Genomic DNA, 22,868 nt, shown 5'->3' with positions numbered 1-22,868 from the left:
ATCGGTTTTCTTATAATTTGGATATCATTAAGATTTGTATATAATATAATTATACTAAGTATATCGAAATGAACCTATATAATTCGAATACTTCTAATACTAAGAAAATAAAGTACTAAAGAGTATAGAACTAATTAAGTGATTGAGTTCAGTAGTTCCTCGTAGAAAATTATTGACTCTAGAGATATAGTAATATGGAGAAGACAAAATTGTTTCAAGCACCGACAGAACCAGAAGGGCCCCTTGTTTCAAAGAGAGGAGGACGGGTTATTCACATTTCATTTGATGGTCAGAGGTGAATTGAAAGCTAAGCAGTGGTAATTCTAAAGATTCCCTGGGGGAAAAATAGAAATGTCTCCTACGTTACCCCTAATATGTGGAAGTATCGACGTAATTTTATAGAGTCATTCGGTCTGAATGCTACATGAAGAACATAAGCCAGATGAAGGAACGGAAAGACCTAACTCTCGACCGGTTGAAACGAGAACAGATCAGAGATTATAGTCTGAATCGAACTGATTTATTTATTTGCACCAGTTAGGAACCAGTGTAACCCTGATTTAATATAAAAAAAAAATGATTGGCCTTTCTATTTTTTGTGTACAAAATTGGAAAAAATTTAAAAGAAAGAAAGGCTTAATACATCATTCTGAACTTGTCAAAAAAATGTTGATTGGCCCCTGAACTTTTAAAGTGTTCCGATAGTCCCCTGAACTTGCATAAAATGTTCAGTTAGCCCCTGAACTTACGTAAAATGTAATCAATTAATCACTCGGTCGTAAAAAAAGTAAGTTAAATGCGGAAGATGTATTCCACGAGTCTTAAAAAAAGTAAAACGATCAAAATCGGAGTATACGATTCTAATATTAGATAATATAAGTTGTATAGTTGAGCAAACAATAACTTCCTTTTTAATCTATTTTTTAATTATGTAATAACATTTTAAGATGCTTGCAATACATCTTTCGCATTTAACTTTTTTTTTTACGACCGAGTGATCAATTGATTACATTTTATGCAAGTTCAGGGGGCTAACTGAACATTTTATGTAAGTTCAGAGGGCTATCGGAACACTTTGAAAATTTAGAGGGTCAATCAACCTTTTTGGACAAATTCAAGGAACAAATAATGTATTAAGCCATAAAGAAACCAATGTTATCATAACCATTCCGATATAACCCCATGAAATTATGTAAAATGCAGTGAATTGTAAATTGTTGGAAAGATTTTACCACGTCCCTAATTTTTTTTGGTTCGTAAGTGTATCCACCACCAACAGTAGTGGTTATTTACTTTCGCATATGGTTTGTACCTCTGTAAGTGAGACTCCTGGCCACAAAAATTCTTTCCATTCCCAAAAGCGACCATCGAACCCTGGATCTTTGATTTTACCACGTCCCTAATTTAGTAGAATAAAAATCACTTTGCAAGTAGGAATTGAATTACATATGTGTAAGACCATATGTTTATTCTAAGTGCGTCCAAACTCATAAATAAGTCCTATTTGACCCTATATAAAAACTACATAATTAAATACAGTCTCCATATTTATATAAGGCTTAATACATCATATGTTCCTAACTTGTTCAAAAAAAAAAATTGATTGATCATCTGAGCTTTCAAAGTGTTATGATTGCCTCTGAATTTCCATAAGATGTTTAGGGCCTGTTTAGTTCAGCTGTTAACTAATAGCTGTTGCGGTTGCTGTTAGCTGTTAGCTGTTTGCAGTTGCAGTAAGCTGTTAGCTGTTGCGGTTAGCTGTTTGTTATTAGCTGTTTAATTACTAGTGTTTGGTAAAATTATATTGAACTGTTGCGGTTCGGATTTAAAATGTCTAAAATGGACATGTTTTAAATTAATCAACAATGAAATTATAAAAGGAAAAATATGAAAAAATGCTCATAACGTTTACAACTAGGAATAGTTTTACTCTTAATGTCTAAAATGGTGCAATTTTACTCCTAAAATTGGCAAGTTGGGTCGATTTCATATATTACTAGACAATATAAATATTTTATTTCTTATTTTACACCAATTGCACATACCAATAGTTCTAAAAAAGAAATTTCATATTTTTTTGTGATTTAATAATAAAATTATAAATTAATATTTATAAATTCGATAAAATATTTGAAATTTTTCCGTCCAACTCGTACAAAAGACAATATATTTTTTTTATTTTCTTAAAAAAAACACATCTAATCATATGTTTGTGATCTGTTACTAACGATGATAAAATGGTGCACATGTGAAATGTACATGACAATATTCATGGTCAAGAAGACAGTTGATAAATTATTTTTCAAATTGACCCAACTTGTCAATGTTATGGATAAATTTGCTTTTGGCTGTCAAAATTAGGGATATAATTGCACCATTTTAAATGTTAAAGGTAAAATTGCTCCTAACTATAAATGTTTGGGGTATTTTTGCACTTTATCCTATTATAAAATAAAAAATGTGTTACACAAATTAATAAAAATAATCTATATAAAAAATAAAAAATTTATTGAACGCAACAAAACTTTATTCTTCCGGTAATTATGTTGTAGAAATATAAATAATGTTAAAGAATAAAAATATTTTGTGGAAATAAGAAGGATAATTCTGTCAATAACAACCAACTACAAACAGCTGTTTATGAAAAAGCTCCAAATAGGAGCTTTTCGTGAAACGCTCCAAAACGCTGCAGTTTCCAGAGAAAATGCTGAACGCTGCGGTTATAAAAACCTAACCAAACGCTATATTTCCTGCGGTTTGGAGTGAAACGCTAAACGCTCCTCCGAAAAGCTAAAACAAACACCCTCTTAATTAACCTTCTAAATTTACGTAAAATGTAATAAATTGATCACTCGGCTACAAAAAGTAGGTTAAATGGGGAAGATATATTGCACACGTCTTAAAGAAAAAAAGTAAAACAATCAAGGTCGGAGTATGTGGTTCTAATATTAGAGAAAACAAGTTTTATAGTTAAGCAAGTAAGAACTTCATTTTTACTCTGTTACTCTGTTATGTGAATTATATAATAACATTTTAAGACGCGTGCATTATATCATCCGTATTTAACTTACTTTTTTTTTACAACTGAGTGATCAATTGATTACAGTTTATGCAAGTTCAAAAAACTATCAAGACACTTTGAAAATTCAGAAAGTCAATCAAGGTTTTTGCTTTTTGTACAAATTCAAGGGCAAATGATACATTAAACCTTTATATAAATTTATCTGTCATTCTTAAAAATAAAATACTTAATCGATTTGAAAGTTGTTATTTTTAAATTTGAAATTTGTTAAATACTATTTAAATATCTTTTTAAGTTCATCAACTTAAGATAAGATACATTTTATTTTAGTTTTAAGGGTTAAGGTGTAAAAATATCCCTAACGTTTTGTGTCAAGAGCAATTTTACCTTTAACGTCTAAAATGGTGCAAGTTTACCCCTAAGGTTGGAAACCAAGAGCAATTTTACCCATAACGTTAATAAATTGGGTCAATTTGAGAAATAATTTATCAAACTATCTTCTTGGTCATGAATTTTGTCATCTACACTTCATATGTGCGTCATTTTATCAGTAACAAATCACAAACATACGTTGGGATGTGAAAAAAATATAAAAAAACATAAAAAAATATACTGTCTTTTTGTACGAATTAGACAAAAAAAAATTCAAAAAATTCATCGGATTTATAAATATTAATCTCAAATTTTATTATTAAATTATAAAAAACATGAAATCTTTTTTTTTTAGAACGAATTGTTATGCAATTGGTGCAGAATACGGAACAAAAATATCCGTGTTTTAAAATAGTGTCTGAAATTGACCCAATGTATCAACGTTAGGGGTAAAATTGCTCTTGGTTTCCAACGTTAGGGGTAAAATTGTATCATTTTAGACGTTAGGGGTAAAACTGCTCCTGGTCCAAAACGTTAGGGGTATTTTTACACCTTAACCCTAGTTTTAATTTTAAAAAATGTTTCACATATTAGAATAGCGTAAAATGGTTTATAGTTATCTTAATTTCATTTTAAGTGGCTTAATCAGTCAGTGATAAATACAAAAATATGCACATCTACGCAACTAACAGAATTTAATGAATATAATTTTGCTGGCATTATGATCGGCATATATGTTTGTCTAATTAACATTTAATTATTAATTAACAAATAATTAATTAATATAAGCAAGTAATGATTGAGGCTAAAAGGTAACCAAAATCAAGAAAGAAAGAAAAGCATAAACATTTACAGATTAGCTGCATGTGCAACACATTACTGTTCTATGGAACTAGACACCACCATTACTTGAAAAATAAATAAAAAATTAATATAAAGTTGAGGCAAAACACGTTTTCGTAGTTAGGTGCCATCAATTTCAATCAATTGATGTTGTGAAACATATGTTAACAGTTTATCAAAGTGGGGCCCACATTCACCGAACCTGTTTCGATGCTTAAGTTAGCAAAAGTTAAAGAGAAGCCAAAAACAATAGAAATATTGGTAACCGTAGTGTTTGCACACCTCTTATGGATTACTTAGTGGCAACTGGGTATTTGATCTTGCTTATGTGTCCAAATCGCCTTGATAATCCGACGTCGTCAATATCATGTAAAACAGAAACAAAGGTCAGACGGGACCAGAGTCTGGCGAACTCGCTCTGATGCGTAAGTAGGTTTGTGATTTAGGCCGGATTGAAAGGTGTGGACGAGTTGTGAAATAGTAGTTAACGTACCGTATCTTGTGTCTATATTTATATATAGGGTTTTTTAGGTTAAGTATTTCACTGATTAGGAATCCTTATGAGCTGGGGATATCTGTGCCTTCCAAAGAATCTAAGTCCTGTGAGAAATCATTTGTCATGTATGATTCTCAAAAGTTCATCAGTGTGAGCAGGCTCCTTTGCACGTGCCTTTTAATCTTAAAGGGGGGTGAAGCTGACATCATCCATATGATGTCATTTTGCATGGGTATCACTTACTTTATCTATTTATATTAAATGTCAGGGCCAACTTTCATAAACCTGAAAGTGTACCTTGATGACTTACTGAATACGTGTCAACCTTTATTTAGCTTTGTGACCTTCTGATGACTCACTGAATATGTGTCAGCCTTTAGTTAGCTCTGCAACCTTCAGACTGTAATGATGTCAGGTAATATGCCTTGCTAAGCATGCTACCAGGTGTCATTACTTCATTGGACCTAAGGCCTTCGGGTCCTTATGGCTTCAGACCGGACGGTTCTTATGAGACTTTCTGATCCGAAATGTGACATTGATCCACCTGTAAACACTTCTTTTATGAAATATTTGTTAGGGTATCATATGCCCCCCCCCCCCTTCAGCCTAAGTTCGAGTTCTTCAAGATTCCAAGCTTGCTTGAAGAACGGGTTTCAGGTAGTTGGCTAGATGAACTCTTTAAAAGGCTTAAATGTTGTCGCTTTTGTTTTCGAGGATTTTAATAAGGCGCGTGAAACCACGTCCAGACCCTAGCGTGAGGTAGTTGAGATGGGAACTTGCAGCTTTTCCATCTGTGCACGTCACGTTAAATTTCAATCGAACATTTCTCTCTCCTTGTATGTTTGGTCAGGACTTTTCAGTTCTTGAACCTTATCACTAACTTTATTAAATGCTAGCTACAGAAGAGCAGTCGTCATTTCGAGTGCTCGAGGATGCCTATAAATACCCGATGCTGCTCATTTGTTTTCTTCTTACTTGTGTTTTTCTCTTAAGCCTCTATTGCGATTTCGCTCCTGTCTTTTCTTCTTCAGTGATTTATCCTTGTCCGGCCAAGTAAGTGTATCAACACTTCTCCTTTTTCGTTTATCTTCTTTTGTTATGTCTCCCAGAAGAACTGATCCTTCTAACAAAACTAGCACCAATCAACTTAAAAAAAACCCATGTTCCAATACCTAAGAATTCTTAGCAGGTTACCTTTATTGATGTCTTTTCCTTGACTGAACTCACCGCCAAATATCCAGAGTTTGGCTAGCTGGAGGCAGTATTGCCTAGTGAGGATCATGTTATCACTCGTGCCCGGAAAGTCATATGGGTTTTTATAAGTTTTTTTGGAACAAGGGATTAGACTTTCCTTTTCTGATGGTGTCATAAATGTTCTGAATGAGTTTGATCTATGCGTTGCTCAAATCTCGCCGAATGGATCGCTTGACCTTCTTTCTATAGATAAGGTCTGTGATGATCTAAACGTTATCATGACTAGGCCACTTTTTCGAAGTATGTGGACCTATACCATTCAGGTCGCTAATGATGTTGTTTGGCTCAATATGACTTTCTATCAAGAGTGATATGAGTTTACTGGGAATTGAGGAAAATATGGTAGTGGATAGGACGGAGTGGAGGGAGCGAATTTGTATCTCTGACACGACTTGATTTCACGGTTTTATATGATGGTTCATGTTAGCCGACCCCAAATCATTTCGGGACTAAGGCTTTGTTGTTGTTGTTGTTGTTGTATCCTCACTAATGAACATTGGAAATCTGTAAAGAGGGTGTTTCACCATATTCATAGGACCTAGGATCATAAAATTATGTTTTTCCATCGTCCAATTCAGGAAGTTCACTACTACTCTAAAACAATGTTTGTGGTGAATGTCTAGATGATTGACGATCCAATGGTGTCCATCGTGTCTTTCTTGGCCCTAATCTTGTCTTTTGGTAGACACGCAAGTTACTTACTGTTGTCTGTTCCTCCACTAAAAGTGAGTACAAAACAATTGTTAATGCCACTACATAACTCTTGTGGCTCTTATCATTGCTCATCGACTTGGCTATTTTATGTCTATCCAGTTCAACTATATGGTGTGATAATGTTGGGCTATCTATCTGACGAGCAACCCAATGTTCCATGGTAAAACCAAACACATTGAACTCGACTATCACTTCATCTGAAAACAAGTTACGCGTGTCTTTGATAGGGGTCAAAAACCCTATCTTTAGGTACGATTTTTAGGTTAGTTTAGTTTAGTTTTCCTACAATAAGCGAGTAATTTTCGCATTTTTATGCATATGTGCGTGATAGTTGTGTTTTGTATGTGTCATGTTCACTTTTTGTAGTTTGAGGTCATTTTCTAGTTGTTTTTGGGCAAATAAGGCCAAAATAGCACGTATGTTAACTTTCAATTATTTATTATGGCTAATTGATCCACCAAAGGTCTCACTAAATTGAGTTTTCACTCAAATCTAATGACCGGTGGGTCAATTTGGCCTTTGAACTAACGTTGTTTGGAGTTTATATGCGTGTGCAGGTCAAAACAGGAACAAGTTCGGGCGAACATCGCGTCTCGGGGACCCCCGACAGTCGCTCGGAGTGTTTGGGCACTTTCAGCTTGCCAAACTGGCCATTTTAGGCCCACTCGGCGAGCTGGCCTGCGGGAATCAGTCTTTTGACTGATTCCCGGCTGCAAGAAGGCACGATCCGACCCCACTTTCGCCACCTGCAACAGGAAACAAATCCAATTAGCATCAGGACTCAACTACATTTATAAATAGGACTTTTTAATTGTAAAATAGACATTTTTCCTTTTGTGTAAAAACCCTAGCATCCCCCTTTAAGAATTCTCTCCATCTCCTCCAACCTCCATTGAAGAACATCCGAAGCTCCGCCCCTCGAGGATTATTCAAGGTTCACTCCTTAAGACCTAGGAAGACGCTTGCAGCGGTAGACAGGTTCCCTGAAAGGGATTTTCTTACTCTTTTACAAACTTGTTTATCTCTTGATCCAAGCTATGAATCCTAGGCTAATTGTATCTCCATCACAATTCTCTTCATCTTTAATGTTAATACAATTCTTGTTTTGTTCAATTGATTTGTCTATTTAATCTTTATCTTACGCTTTGTCTGATTGGTTTAACTCATTCAGAAATCCAAATATCTGGTTGGCATATATTGCGAGCTGAATCTGACCTAGTCAGAGCCTATAGGATTGACGATCCTATGGAAGATTAAGCCCAAATTTCTGAGCCTTAGAGCTAGTTTTAGCCTTACAAAGGAATCACGCACTAGGGACCGTAGAAAGATAAGTAGGGTTAATCACCTCGGACACAAATGACTTAGATTAGGTTAATGATTAATTGTTAAAGCAGGTTGTGTTCTTCATTGTCGCACCATTCCATATCCCTTCAGGTAATTACATAATTGGAAGATCACCTAGGAGTAGAGTAACTTAATTAGGAGTAGATTAATTTAACCAAACTCAATCTCAAACCCCCTAAAGCCTAGATAACATCAGAAATTGAGTAGCTCGATACTTGTAGGAGTAAATCATGTGGATTCGATACCTAGACTTGTCCAGATTTTATTACTTGATAACGACATGGTACATTTATCCCTTAGTGAGTCTCATTGGGCATCTGCCCTGAGGCGCATCAGTCTTCATCTAGATTCGGTTTATTTTCACTATGATCAAGTAGAGGATGTTTTGATCAAGTAAAATTGTTCTTAATAAGCAATACTAGGATTAATTTTAGGGTAAATAATTTATGGGTAAATTACAAAACTAGGTCAAATGGGAGGCCTATTTACATATTTAACCCATTTACTCAACCTACTACATATCTAGACTGTTTTTGTGTGACTTTCCTTTAAATTGCACGAAATCTGCACCATTTCTCCAAATCACAATGTATTTCTCTTTTTCCTCTCTTCATCTTTTGATTCTACAACTTCCTAATCCTAGAAAACGAAGCCATGGTTCTTCATCTTCCTGTTCTTGCTCGTTACTTGGTTTCTTTCTTCTTGTTACCATCGAAGAAATGGCGATTCTACGTTATTTTCATCGTTTTTCCCAGTTTATCATATTGTTTTCGTCGAAAAATGTAAGTATATACTGTTTTCTCTACGTTTTTCCCATAAATTCACTTAGCATATGCCGTTTTCGCGAAGTCTGTGCGGAGAAATTTATCGACTTTACTTCGCGAAACATTATATTACGCGAAGTTCGCGAAGTAAATTGATAAATTTCTCTCACAGACTTCACGAAATCATCGTTTCGTGAAGTCAAAGCATCACATTTCTCCTCGTAGACTTCGCGAAATCATTATTTCGCTAAGTAAAATCACCCTCTTCCTTGCACATTTATGTTCGCATACTTAGCGAATCCTCGTTTCGCGAAGCCAAATCGTCCTTTTCTCTGCCTAACACGATTAATTTATTCTGAAGGTGGTTGAATATATAACATTCATTTATGGAAGACGGCGTGTTGGGGTGCCATGAGAGACATCCATCCCAAAAGGCCTGGACTTCCATTAATAGGTGGTGAATAAAAGCTTGTATCGTGAGACACATCCATCCATCCGTAGTGAATAAGAGTCTATATATTATGAAGTGATGTTAGGAGTTTATTGTGGCAATCTTGTTGTAAATTTTGATAATATTATGATTTTAATGTTAGAATCCCTTGTTGTTTGGTCTTTTTCGTTATATACCATAATACCACTTCGCGAATTTTCTTAAAAACACGTCCAGATTTCGCATATGCGGATTAAAATCATCAACTAAACCAAACATTAGCTTCGCATACTTCGCGAAATCATGGATTCGCGAAGTCAGACGGGAGGGAGGGAGACGCGCGTAAATATTGAGGGTATTATGAGAAAGTCACACAAAAACAGTCTAGATATGTAGTAGGTTGAGTAAATTGGTTAAATATGTAAATGGGCCTCCCATTTGACCTAGTTTTGTAATTTACCCATAATTTATTAGTCCCTTAGTTTTTACCTAACACATTGTTTAGTCCCCCTATTTTGAAAAACACATTTTAAGGTCTTATCTTTTGCCAATATTAATCTTGTGGTCATTTTATCTATTTTTTTAGATTTTTAACCGAACATATCTTAGCTTTTAGGACAATCACAGTACAATACAAGTTGACCATGTTACTCTGTTATTCTATATATATATATATATATCTGCTTATGCTAAAATATAACAATTACAAGTCTAAAAAAACTAGACAAAAGGACCAAAAGGTTAATATTGGTAAAAGTTATGGACCTTATAATATGTTTTTCAAAATATGGAGACTAAACAATGTGTTTGGTAAAAGGTAATGGACTAATAAATTATTTTCCCTTAATTTTATGCATCATCCCAATAATATAATATTAATAAAACTCATGTATCTTCCCAAAAAAACTCATGTGAAGGTCAAATTCCACAAAATTAAGCTCAAGTATACTAGTCAAATGTGTAAAAAGATTAAAACTAAAAGCTAAAGTGACAAATTATGCTAAGTACAAGGATAAATTTGGACTTTTTTCCTTGATATAGTAACATACTCCAATTAAGCAAACATTAATATTCAAGCTCCAAAAGGGCTCAATTAAATAAGTTAGAAAAAATAAAATAGAAGAGTTTAATTTATATTTTAAAAGAAAGATAATTGTTTTATTTGTAGAAAAAATATTACATATTTTAATATAAATAATTAAAAAATACAATCTAAAAATACATGAAAAAAAAGTTTGAATTTGCATCTTCTCAATATCATAAATCTTGATAAAATAATAGTAGACAGTGCTTGAAATTGTTTTTGGCACGACAGCGAGAAACACATTCCACCCAGAATTGACTTCATAGTTTTTTTCTCCAATAACTTCTTGATCTTTCAATAAACTAGATCTATGTGATAATAGATAAAACTCTTCTGTTTCTTCACGAAAGAAAACATGATAACATCAATATGGAGAAACACACGACAATTACTCATATAAAGAGATATACCACACTACATCTACCCATAAAAGGAGAAAAAACAAAAACAAAAACTATAAATAAAAAAGAAATTACAAAATCTACTACCGTAGATCAATCAAAAAATTTATTTTATACAGAAAAAGTAAAAGAAAACAAAGAAAAGGCTTCTCTTTTAGCTAAAAACCGAAAGAAAATATTAAAACTTAAAAGACGAAAATTTCTTAACGGTTACGTTTTCCAAAATAAAACTATAATAGAAGGCTAATTAACATTTATAAAAGTAAGTACTCAACCACATGCTAATTTTTGAAAAAAAAAATCTTATCAACAAAAAAAATGATATAAAATATGCAGGTAAATTACACTCAACTTCAATTCTTAACGGTGTTCTCACTGAATTTTTATACTTTTTAATATCAATGGCCACTCAACTTTAACTAACTACTCAAAATGACCGTTAACGATCTCAAAATGAAAATATTCAAGAATTAAAATTGTTCAGAACGATATTTACCATGAAACCATATTTTTTATTTTCCAAAATCACATTTTTTAGAGCTTTCTCTCTCTAAAAATTCACTCTCTCTCTCTCCTAACCAAACAACACCTAAATGACATCAAAACGAAATTTTTCAAGACTGAAGTTCCTTAGAATATTATTAACTCTTTGAATTTTTTATTTTGAGACTGTCAACGATCGTTTTGAGGTGTTGAGCAGCCACCGGTGTTAAAAAGTATAAAGTTCAGTAGCCATACCGTTAAGAATTGAAGTTCGGTGACCATAATATTAAAATAGATAAAATTCAGTGGCTATAGGTGTAATTACCCTAAAATCTGCTTTCACTTTGACCTAGAATTTTATTTTATGTTCAATTGACTAATACATATAGAATAATATTGTGGTTACCAACTTAATAGATTTGTTTAATGTTTAATCAAATATTCCATAACTAATCATCTACTTTGTTTGATTAATATTCTATTATCATTCTGTTCCAAGGTTTTTTCTATGTTAATCCTACTTATACCCTTTCTAATGACAAATAGCCATATTGTTTACTAAATCAAAATGTTGTATATTTTGGACAATTGTGTGTTGTATATTTTAATTAAAGTAGTTCAAACTTATATTTTTTTAGTCAATAAAACTAATAACACGAGTTTATAGTAGTGTTCATCTGGATTCACCGTTAGATCCAGGTTTATTAAGTCTAAGTCTTATGATGTTTTGAATCTCTACTTTAAGATTCTAATAAGTCTAGATCTAATGGTGATTTGATCATGTAAGATCCAAGTCAACTTAACGCAGTATCTTCCCCAAAGACTATAGCTCTTGTGGCATCTCTTTAAAGGACATATTCTTGCCATCTTCGCGCTTTGGCTCTACTTCCATTGGGTTAGTTCTCCCGCAGGTATACAATTGTTTTTTATTCCCCATGTATCCATTCAAAGTCGATTTTCGATTTGGACAAGCGATCAAAGTGACATTCTCTTTCTCGACTAGAGGAACTCATCAAATGTGTAAGAATGTATTTAATACTGTTCTTGAATATTGTGTATGTATTTCTTCTTCGAACATGTGCATTACAGTCAAATTTCCATGGCCTTTCTAGGAACAAGTTACAAGCATCTAGTTCTACTACATCGCACATAACCTCGTATTGACAAGCTTCGATAAGGATAGAAACTTTACGCCAGTGAGTAACTTGAAGCTTCTCCATCTCTTTAATCCAACCAATATGATAAGGAAACGGCTCGACTAATGATATTCTCTTGAGATTGAAATGGAGGAGAAATTAGTGATGAATCTTTTAAAGAGATAATACGATCTCTTTAGCATAACGAGAGGACTCCATGTGTTCCTCCATTTCTATGCTTCAAGATTTTTTGGTACCTTTCCATCTCCTTCTCCAGCTTTTGTTCAAAACTTTCCCATAATTTGTAATAATGTTGTATTAATATGCTTCCGAATTTAATGGAATCAAGTGCTCGAATAAGTCTCAGATTAAGACACGATTAAAGCTCTGATACCAAATAATGCAGAGAGGGGTCGAGAGAAGAAATTGTTGAAAATTTTGACCCTAAATCAACAAAGAGTATCTTCAAGCTACACTTAGAAGGAGTTCAAAAAAAACCAAATTGATAAAAGGGATGAACTCTAACTCTCTAAAATGAGCAATTTTCAGAATTTAATGGATAAAAGTTAACCTTACAAAACATAGAAGGGTGTTTATACTCTTAAAACTCTACGATAAAAAATCATGTAAAAGTTAAGACTTAAATAATCCAATTACGTAAAATAGGAGGGTAAAAGGAAAAACGAAAATAAAGGAGGGGTTGTTTTGGTAATAAACCTAAGATGAATACAGACGGGACAAACTATATCAAATAAGAGAAAGAAATTATTTCCATTTTCAAGACGAGGAGAATGGGCATATACCCAACACTAAGAATGGAGTCGTCGACCTTATCTGAGGTCGGAGACCTAAATAGCTTATGTCTAAGATTTAGGGGTTTTGGTCAACAATTTGAGATCCTAAAATAACATTTTTTCACGCGTTTTGAATTCTTGATGCTTCCTAATTACTTCGATTTGATCCTTTTTAACTCGAGTTTTCCTGATTATCCATTTTAACATTTTTATCAACTCGATGCTCACATTATCATAAATGTAAACAAAGTGAGTAATGTATTTGGGTATAACAAATGAAGAAAATAAATGTATATACATAAGAATATAATAATTGAAAATTAGGTATACATCAAACATTATAATTTGAAATGTTCAATAAACAGATTGAATTTATGTATTTAAGAATTTCAAGAAAAAGAAAACAAATGTATAAGTTAGTTTTTCTTCCTTGACACACTATTTAAATTCAACATATACCAACCCTTTTCATCTTTTTTTAATTTTTTTTTCAATAATTAATTAAGTCTTTTTTTGGATTATCAATTTGTCAAGATTCAGTAGTCACCTATCTATTGTAAAGTATTTCCAAGTTTTTTTTTTAAATTTCTATATAATGTCTAATTCAACAACCACAACTTAGATTATTCTCAAAACTTAATAATTAACAATGATTATAATTTTTTTTAAATATATCTATCAAAGTATATTATTTAATTCGAGTTAGATTTTATAAAGGGTAGGGATGTAAATGGAGCGGGAATTCCCCGTCCCCATTGGTGACCCCCCTGATGGGAACGGGGAATTCCCGATAAGAAATCCCAAGAAACGGGGATGGGGATGAGTTTGTTCCATGTGGTGGGGATGGGGAAAGGTATCCCCGTCGCGTGGGGATCCTCATCCTCGTCCCGTTAATATCCGATGGGGAATCCCCTACTATTTTCCGTGGTAATAGGTTTTTTTGGATAATTTAAGTACATTTTTAATGAGGTGAATGATTATTTTCAATTTTTAGTCTTTGTGGGTTGGAAAATTTTAGAATGATTGTTGATGTTTGGTATTATTAGTTACTGATTCTTAAAAGTTTTAGGACATTACTATTTTTTTTAAAACATAAACTTGGATTCCCCGTGGGGACGGAGATGGGACAAATCTATTCCATTTAACTCGTGGGGATAGGGTTGGATAATTTTCGACTAGTCGGAAAACAGTGATGGAAAATGCATTTCCCGTCCCGTTTACATTCCTAATAAAGGGCACATAAGAGGTCATACATTCAATATCCAATCTTTCTATTTTTCATGATTTAAAATGTTTTTGAGAATAAATTTTTGTTAATATGCAGATGGACTGGGCCGATTTAGAGGAATGGCGCTGGAACTTTAGTTTTGTAGTTCCAGATTTTGTTGGACATGTTGTTCTATAGCGTAGTTGTGAATCGGGTGATAATTTCGGATTTCGTGTCGCAAAATGTGTTCCATTTAGTTATATATATTGTAAAAATCCTAAAAAAAAAAACCGTGTCAATCATGTTATGTCAATCAAATCATCTCTATATATTTAATTGTCATTCAGAAATTATCAACCGTGTAACCTTGTTCTAAGGTACCTTTTCTTTTTTATTTACGCACTTTTTCGGGTCTTTTGCAGGTAGACAGGGGAAGGAATAAGAACATTGTTTCATCATTATCTCACATTTTGATAGTGTTTTTTAGGTTTGTCAATGAAACGGGTTGGAAATAAGATGAGCTATTTAATCCTATCCCATTTGTAATGGAAATCCCATAAAGAGATCCACTCATTTTATTATTTTTTTTCTAAACTAATATTTATTATATTAAATTTGCTAAATACAATATTTTTTAAGAAAATAAACATAAAATAAATAAATCATTCATAACAAATAAACAAAATATTATTAAAAACTTTCACATATTATTTCATTAATAAATTTTAAAGGTATAATTAATATATTAAATTAGAAATTAATTGAATATATTATATATTATATCTCTTATAATATTAATAATATAATATATTAATTTTTTTTATAGTTTATCTTATTTTTCAATTCGAGATCTCTAACTTAAATGGTTTGAGACACTTAACCCTTCAAACCAAGTTTAATTATATATTAATAAATATTCAAATAGGTAATCTTAACGATAATAGATTGTAATAACTTATCACAATTTCACAAACAGTTAAAGATCTAGGGTTAATTGATAGGGGTTTTTGGCTGCTTTTACAGGAAAAAAAATTAAATCCCCTTATATCGCTTCTATGGAGTTTTTTAACGTTTTCCGACGGCTAATGAATACATAAACCCTCCTGACCCTCGGATTTGTCCCTGATCACAACAACTAGGGTAAATTATATATATGATCCTTAAATTTTAGTGAGTTTTCCAGATAAATAGCATTGATAATTACTAAAATTTAGAGTATGTTTTCTCAAGGTTACTGAATTTAGATTTTTTTTTCCAATAAAAGCCTTCTGAACAATTGAGACAAAAAAAAAAAAACAATACCAGAATAATAACACCGTAATCACATGAGAAATTTTACATATGACATGACAATTAACGTGACAACAAAAAAGATACATTTTTATTTACTTAATCCAACTGCTTGAAACTGACTCGTCGCAGGTATACAATAAAATTTTCTATAAAAATACTAATGCTTTCGTACTATTTGAATGCCAAAATCTTAGCTGGTTGCATCTTGCACAACCACTGAAGAACGGATTTAGAGAGGTCGGGAGGAGCGCCTCAACAACCACTAGTCGCCTAAAATTCTATCGAATCTGTGTATGGAGCTATAATTACTTAGGGTAAAGGCGCGTAAAAGGTTTCAATTAAGCGCCCATAGATATTGAAGCACAACTATCAGTCAATTCTGGATCCGTCACTGCAACGAACTTAGCTTATCGAGGTTCGATGACGGTTTCGGTCATATTATTTACAGAACAAGTAGACCTGCTTTGTGATTGAGCATTGCTGCTGCTGGTTGGCACATTATGAAATGTAAATGTAGGCTGTTTTGGTTCAGGAAGGTTTGTTTTTTCTCCACTTAACATAGAAACTATGGAAGCCATTGTTGGCCTTTCTGAAGCATGATCTTGTACACAAAGAAGTCCAATATTTACACATCGGCTTACTTCCGATGCCGACGAGTCTGCCAATGCTTCATCTATCATGTCTACGCCTCTCGTTTTGCTCCAGCATCGCCACGCCTGCAACAAATGCTCGTAATTAAGCACAAAATGCAAAAAGATTAAGATGTTCAAGCTATGTTGCACGAAAATAGAAACGGATACCAGGTGATATGGTATATAATGAAGATTGGGCCCCCGGATGGTTCTCAAAAGCCCATTGATCCATACTATTAGATCGGCCCATTAAGGGTCATGGAGGCTTTTGACAGAAATAACAGAGATAGGTGGCCTTGGACCTCAAACACACGCCAAAGCCATTTGGTACTGGAATTTAGATTCCGGACCAATATGATGGTGACACGTGTATCCAAGCTCATCCCCAAATATCTATAAGGGTAAATAATTTATTAGTCCCCTAGTTTTACCTAACCCACTGTTTAGTCCTCCTATTTTAAAAAACACATTTTAAGGTCTCTATCTTTTGCCAATATTAACCCTTTGGTCCTTTTTTAGACTTGTAACCGTTATATTTTAACATAAATAGACATATATAAAATAACAGAGTAACATGGTCAACTTGTATTGTACTGTGGTTGTCCTAAAAGCAAAGATATGTTCGGTTAAAAATATAAAAAAAATAGATAAAAGGACCACAGGGTTAATATTGGTAAAAGATATGGACCTTAAAATGTGTTTCTCAAAATAGGAGAACTAAACAGTGTATTAATAAAAACTAGGGGACTAATAAATTATTTACCCTATCTATAAATAGGAGTCCAATTCAAAGAGTAAGGTACACAATTCTATATACAAAAACTCATTTACATTCTCCCTAAGCTTTGTATTCCCATACTAACTTAGGCATCAGAGAGGTTCGCCGGTCTATCTAACTATTTTCTGTCTTGCAGGTCACTGAAAGCTGTATTCAATTACTTTGAGGATATTCTGATATCACCGGGAAACGTATTTCTAAGAAAAATTAGCTAGGAAACAGTAATGGAAATAAACGGCAACATAGTATTCAAGTTATTCCTTACATAAGCTAAAAGGCTCAAGTGGTGTTCATCCAGCTGGAAACTACTAGCTTTCCTGCCACTAACAATTTCCAAAGTCAAGACTCCGAAGCCGAAAACGTCGGATTTCTCCGAAAACATGCCGCCTAATAGATATTCAGGAGCCATATAACCTCTGTATTTGACAGGAAATTCAAAAGTTTAGCACTTAATTAGAAGTATTGGATATGCTAGAGTTATTTCGTAGATTGCTTACATTGTTCCGACAACTTTGTGAGTGCTTCCTAGAACTTGTGTGCCTTCGAAAATTCGTGCCAACCCGAAATCTGATATTTTCGGGTTCATCTTCTCGTCCAAAAGGATATTGCTAACCTTTAAATCTCGGTGTATGACTCTTAAACAAGAATCGCGATGGAGATAAAGAAGTCCACGAGCAACTCCAGTTATGATGTTGAACCGTTTAGTCCAATCGAGCTCTGCCTTTTTTGCTGAATCTGATATTTTGTGAACCAGTACTGTTAGCTTGCCTAAGAAAAACCAGCAAAGCATGAAAATAAGCATAAAAATAAGCATCTTAAAAACGATAAAAACCGACCAAAGAGATAAGTGTCCAAGCTTTTGTTCGACATGAACTCGTACATTAGTATCTTCTCATCTCTTTCAATACAGCAGCCTATGAGTTTGACAAGATTTCTATGTTGAAGTTTGGAAATTAACTTCACTTCGTTTTTGAACTCGTTAATGCCTTGTCCGGAGCTAGTCGAAAGTCTTTTAATTGCAACATTCTTCCCATCTGGTAGCGTTCCCTGCAGAAAGCACACAACTTTATGTTCCAAAACATATGAAAAAGAGGAAATGATCTGAAATGTGTGTAATTAATTACCTTATAAACTGGACCGTATCCGCCTTGCCCGAGTTTGTTTGCTGTATCAAAGTTGTTTGTAGCAACTAATATGCTATTGAAGTCAAACAAAGGCAACTCTAATGGATCTTTATCTTCTATAGGGCTTTTCCACATAAATCCATGTGAAGAATCTCTTGGAGACTCGTTTCGAGCTGCAAAATCATCAAATCTTTGAGAAGAACAGAAAGACGAAGTCTTTTCAGTAAAAGAACTACATTCCCAAATATATGTATATAAAAAAAATCCCTTTAGAAAAAACTGTTCTTGCTGAATTGGAAATAAGGATCAAAAGACAAAGCTGTAAATTGTAATGACCTGGTCCTGATCGGGTGACACCGGCTGTGGGAAAGTCTGAGTAAGGAATATGACAACTCGGCATGATAGAACTAAATCTCACATCGGAAATGCATAGATTTTGAATGAGTTACTCCCAAATAATTTCAAAATAATTGTCACATTTGACTAAATTGCACCTTTGCATTAAGTCTATGGAAAATAGACTAAAATACCTCCGCTCATTAATAAAGGTAAAATAGGAAAAAATTACCTTGAAAACTGAACCTTACAAATAATATGAAATAAGAAAATTTGGTCGAATTTAAAACTTATTTTGAAATGGAGAGAGTATATTGGAGTATATTGGCAAGCTGTGTTTTCACGCGTTTTAAAACCATAAGGTCCAGGAAATGGTACTTGGCCAAAAGCATACAATATCAACCTTCCACAGGTTATTACAATTGGTATAAAAACCAAGTCTCCACGTACAATGTGTTCGAGGATGAACCAGGTGGAAGATGGTGGGCCTACAACGACCTGGTGCTGAGAGGGTGGCGATGCGGTGGAAGGCTTGGGCAAGGAGCAGGGCTAAAGGAAGGCGATGAGGACATGAATAAATTGAATCCCACATCCAAATGGAGAGGGACTGATTAGGCTATATTAGTAAGGTATGTTTTCATGTATATACATTTTAAAACTGTGAAGTTCAAAAAACGAGACTTGGACCGAAACGTATAATATTTACATAGTAAGCTATTACAAAAACTCTATCATGAAAAGGATGATTAAAAAACTTAACTAACATCAACAAAGCAGCAAGTTTTCAATATCTTACCATTTGTGATAAAACTTTTTCTGGTCCTCAACTTAATGAAACCATAAATCATTGCACAAATGATGGCAACACTTGCAATAACAACAAGGCTGATAATGACCTTATTTTTCTTCTTGTTTTCACCTAAAAAGATAACACTTTTTTAATCATGAACTGAACAAAACATAAGGAAAAAGATTCAAACTTTAAATCAAAAGAGAATCAATCAAGTATCAAATTACCATTCCCCAATTCCGAATTTGCAAGGCGAAGATAAAGATCTTGTCCACCAAGGGGCAAGTTATGCATATCAACAAGCTGTCCTGTCCAAGCCAAACACCCAATGGCATCTACATATGCATAACCAGAGCAAGAACAGTTGTTCTTACACTGTAAACCACATTCATTTGCATCCCAAACCTTCAAAAACTCCGAAAAATCCGGAAGTCTTAACCCGCTAAGTTTCAAAAAACCATCTTGAATTCCTCCTTGTGTTGCATTGTTAGTAGTACTATTCCCATTTCTCCCACAGCTCAATTCGGTCCGCCTTACACACCCTCCGGTCCAATTCCCATTGTTCCATTCCTGAACAGACTTTGGAACAAACCCTTTCAAGCATTTACAAGTTAGATTCGGAGCGTATCTTTCGCAAACCCCAAAAGTTCCACAAGCTCCATAAACTTCACAAGGAGCAACAGGTGCTTCCCATCTAGTATACCATCCCCTTTCTTTCAGCCAACATGAGAACCTCAAAGAACCAATTGATGTAACCATGAATGTTGAGTAAGTGCAGTTTCTGAGTACACTAACAGATAGATAAGCAGTCCCTGGCTGAATCCCATCTATAACTGTAAGTCCACTTTCATAATCAGCATCCATTTCAGGTATCCCAATAAACTTAGATCTATCCCAGGGACCACTTCTCCAATGCAGTTTTGACCCTTTCCAGATCACGGCCTGAGGCGGGGTGTCCCTCGATACTCCGGCCCTAAAATCCCCAAAAGTTGGATCATTTTCAGTTTTCCAAGAAGTAGCAAGCAATGTCTCCCCACTACTATCATTATAAGCTAAAAATCTACCAGGTAAAAGAGTATCTGTGAGACTCCTAGAGCTATCCCATAGAGTTGCTCCTGATATTCTGTCTCTTAAAACTAACAATCCTTCATCTGTTAGGATAGCAATTGAACCATTAGATGAAGCAGAAACATTTGTTGACCAGAAAATGTTACCTTCCCCATCTAAAATCTTCAAATTCCCATCACTGCTAATTGTTAAATTAGCAGAGGAATTTGTAATTGGTTTAGCCCTATTGGCTACCCAAACAACAGTTTGGGGTGAAACTTCCTTGAACCATATTCCTATAAACTGATTAAGAGAGTTGTTATTAGGGATGAAAAACCCCAATTCATAAATTTGGCGAGGGGAATTTAGGGTTTGTGAAGATGAGAGTGGTGTTGATGAAGTTATGTTGAAAACTATAGCACAATAAGCAAAAGAACAAAAATTGAACACAAAGAACAACCAAATAAAGAACCCTCCTTTACCCATCTGAATTCCTAAAATGTTGTTACAGAATCAGGATGAACCCTTATCAAAGAAGCTGTAGCAACTAGTTGCAGCAATAATTGAAAATTAATTGGGTCAATTTGTTGAGGAAAGAGTGTTAAGGTTATTCTTCTTGCTATGGACAAAAACAAAATCAAGTAGGCGACTTGGTGGACCAAGCTTGTGTGGAAACTTTTATGGCCGACATTAGAATTTGAGTGGTTCTAATTGTACCCAGCTCTGGAATTTTGTTGATGCAGCAGTTGCTATTGTTGATCTTTTCTGTTTCAGACAATGAATTTGAAAAAAGTTTCCATCTTTCTATCTTTTTCTGATATGCAGCTCCAACCAACCAACTTCAACCTAATTGTAAAAAATTCAAGCTGCGGAGTTCTTATGCACCGGCGAAAGGAAAATGCCGGCGAGGATCAGAAGGCTCGAGCTAGTTGTGTGTGCACTAAAAAAGCAAGGAGCTTTTATTCTCCGTAGCGTGTTTGAATTTATGACCAAGACGAAAAGAAAACCGTGATACTGAAAATAATTAAAATAGGACTAAAATACTATTTAGCCCATAATCTATGATTTAGTTACATTTAGCACATAAACTATCTCAATGGGTGAAATTTGGACAGAGACTTACATAATGGGCATATCATTGACAACACGTAATGATACTTTGACAATTAGATCTGATAGATTTTAGTTTTTAGTGTTAGTTTAACTCTAACGTATGAAATTATACAAATTTAATACTAATGTTTCAAAGAAAGATCAATTTTAGTCATGCGCTATCGAAAATTTGAAAAGACTGTTTGACTGTTATTTAACTGTCACATCAGACCTTTTAAAAAATTTATCGATAATTTGAAGCAGTTTCGTACATTTTTTTGTTGGTTTTTTGTAACCATATTAATAACACGGTAAATATTTTAGACAGTTTGACAATAAAAAAAATTGATTCACTTATACATAGCAGATTTAGTTTTTTGTATTTTAACAAGAATTTTTGTAATTTTGTTTAATAATACACTAAATATCTTGGACATAATTTGATATTTGAAATGTCTGAAGTAATAATTAAATACTAGTCAGACAGATTTTTCTAATTTTTTATAATGTTGGACTAAAATTGATCTTGCTTGAAAACGTTAGGTTAAATTACATAATTTCATACGTTAAATATGCACTTTCCTTAAAACGTTAGAGTTAAATTTGATCTTTATTTTTAAAATAAAATAGCTTAAAACACTATTTGGTCCATAATTTATGATTTGGTTACATTTGGCTCCTAAACTATTCAATTGATGAATTTTCCTTCCATTTGGATAGAGACTTAACATAATGGTTATACCATTGACAGATATCGATATTTTGATAATTGGACTTAATAGATTTTAGTTTAGAATTTTTTTTTTCTTTTTCAAAATCTAGTTAATTATTTTCTTAATATGATAGTCGAGAATTATTATTCAATGTTTGATATGTGGGATAGAGATGGAGATAAAATAATACATTTTACTATTTTAACATTATTTAAACTACATAATATTAATTTGAGGGATAAGACGGACATTTCCATCCTATTAAAATCGCAGGAGTTTATCCCACCTCCTTATACCACCCTCCTCTTAGATATATGATTTGAGGGATAAGAGGTTTATCCCTCATCTGTCTCACTTTTCTATCTCCCAAACAAACACGGATAATTTATCTCGTATTTTTTATCCCTAGCTCACCTCTTATATGCCTCCTAACAAACACCCCGTAAATCTCCATCTAAAATGAGTGAAATTACATCAATTGGGATAGTCAGAGGAAATAATATATCATGAGCGAAATGATAAAATTTTGAATATCAATAATCAAATAGTACTTTAAACCAATAAAATACGAATAAATTTACTCCAACGTATGAAGTATACAATATTTCCAAATAAGATGATCTGATAGAAAATTTCAACATATTAGTTTGAATTTTATTTTGTATAACTTTTGTTTGTAATAAAGCTAATATTTTTAAATATAATTTATGTTTAAAAAA

The 22,868-nt window shown here is 33.4% G+C and overlaps 1 protein-coding gene across 1 annotated transcript; it reads right to left on the bottom strand.

Annotated features, from left to right (window-relative positions):
* Window positions 1-15,643: 15,643 nt before the first annotated feature.
* Window positions 15,644-21,330, bottom strand: LOC136232539 (G-type lectin S-receptor-like serine/threonine-protein kinase At1g61370). Its single transcript, XM_066021758.1, has 7 exons — window positions 19,525-21,330; window positions 19,304-19,426; window positions 18,172-18,344; window positions 17,884-18,094; window positions 17,545-17,782; window positions 17,313-17,463; window positions 15,644-16,353 (listed from the first exon to the last, which is right to left on the bottom strand). Exons 1-7 carry the CDS (start codon window positions 20,828-20,830, stop codon window positions 16,045-16,047), a joined length of 2,511 nt encoding a protein of 836 aa, XP_065877830.1. The 5' UTR covers window positions 20,831-21,330; the 3' UTR covers window positions 15,644-16,044.
* Between the last annotated feature and the right edge of the window lie 1,538 nt (window positions 21,331-22,868).

The sequence above is a fragment of the Euphorbia lathyris genome, chromosome 6, assembly GCF_963576675.1.
Source record: "Euphorbia lathyris chromosome 6, ddEupLath1.1, whole genome shotgun sequence".
Lineage (NCBI taxonomy): Eukaryota > Viridiplantae > Streptophyta > Magnoliopsida > Malpighiales > Euphorbiaceae > Euphorbia > Euphorbia lathyris.
This window is presented reverse-complemented; position numbering and strand designations above follow the sequence as displayed.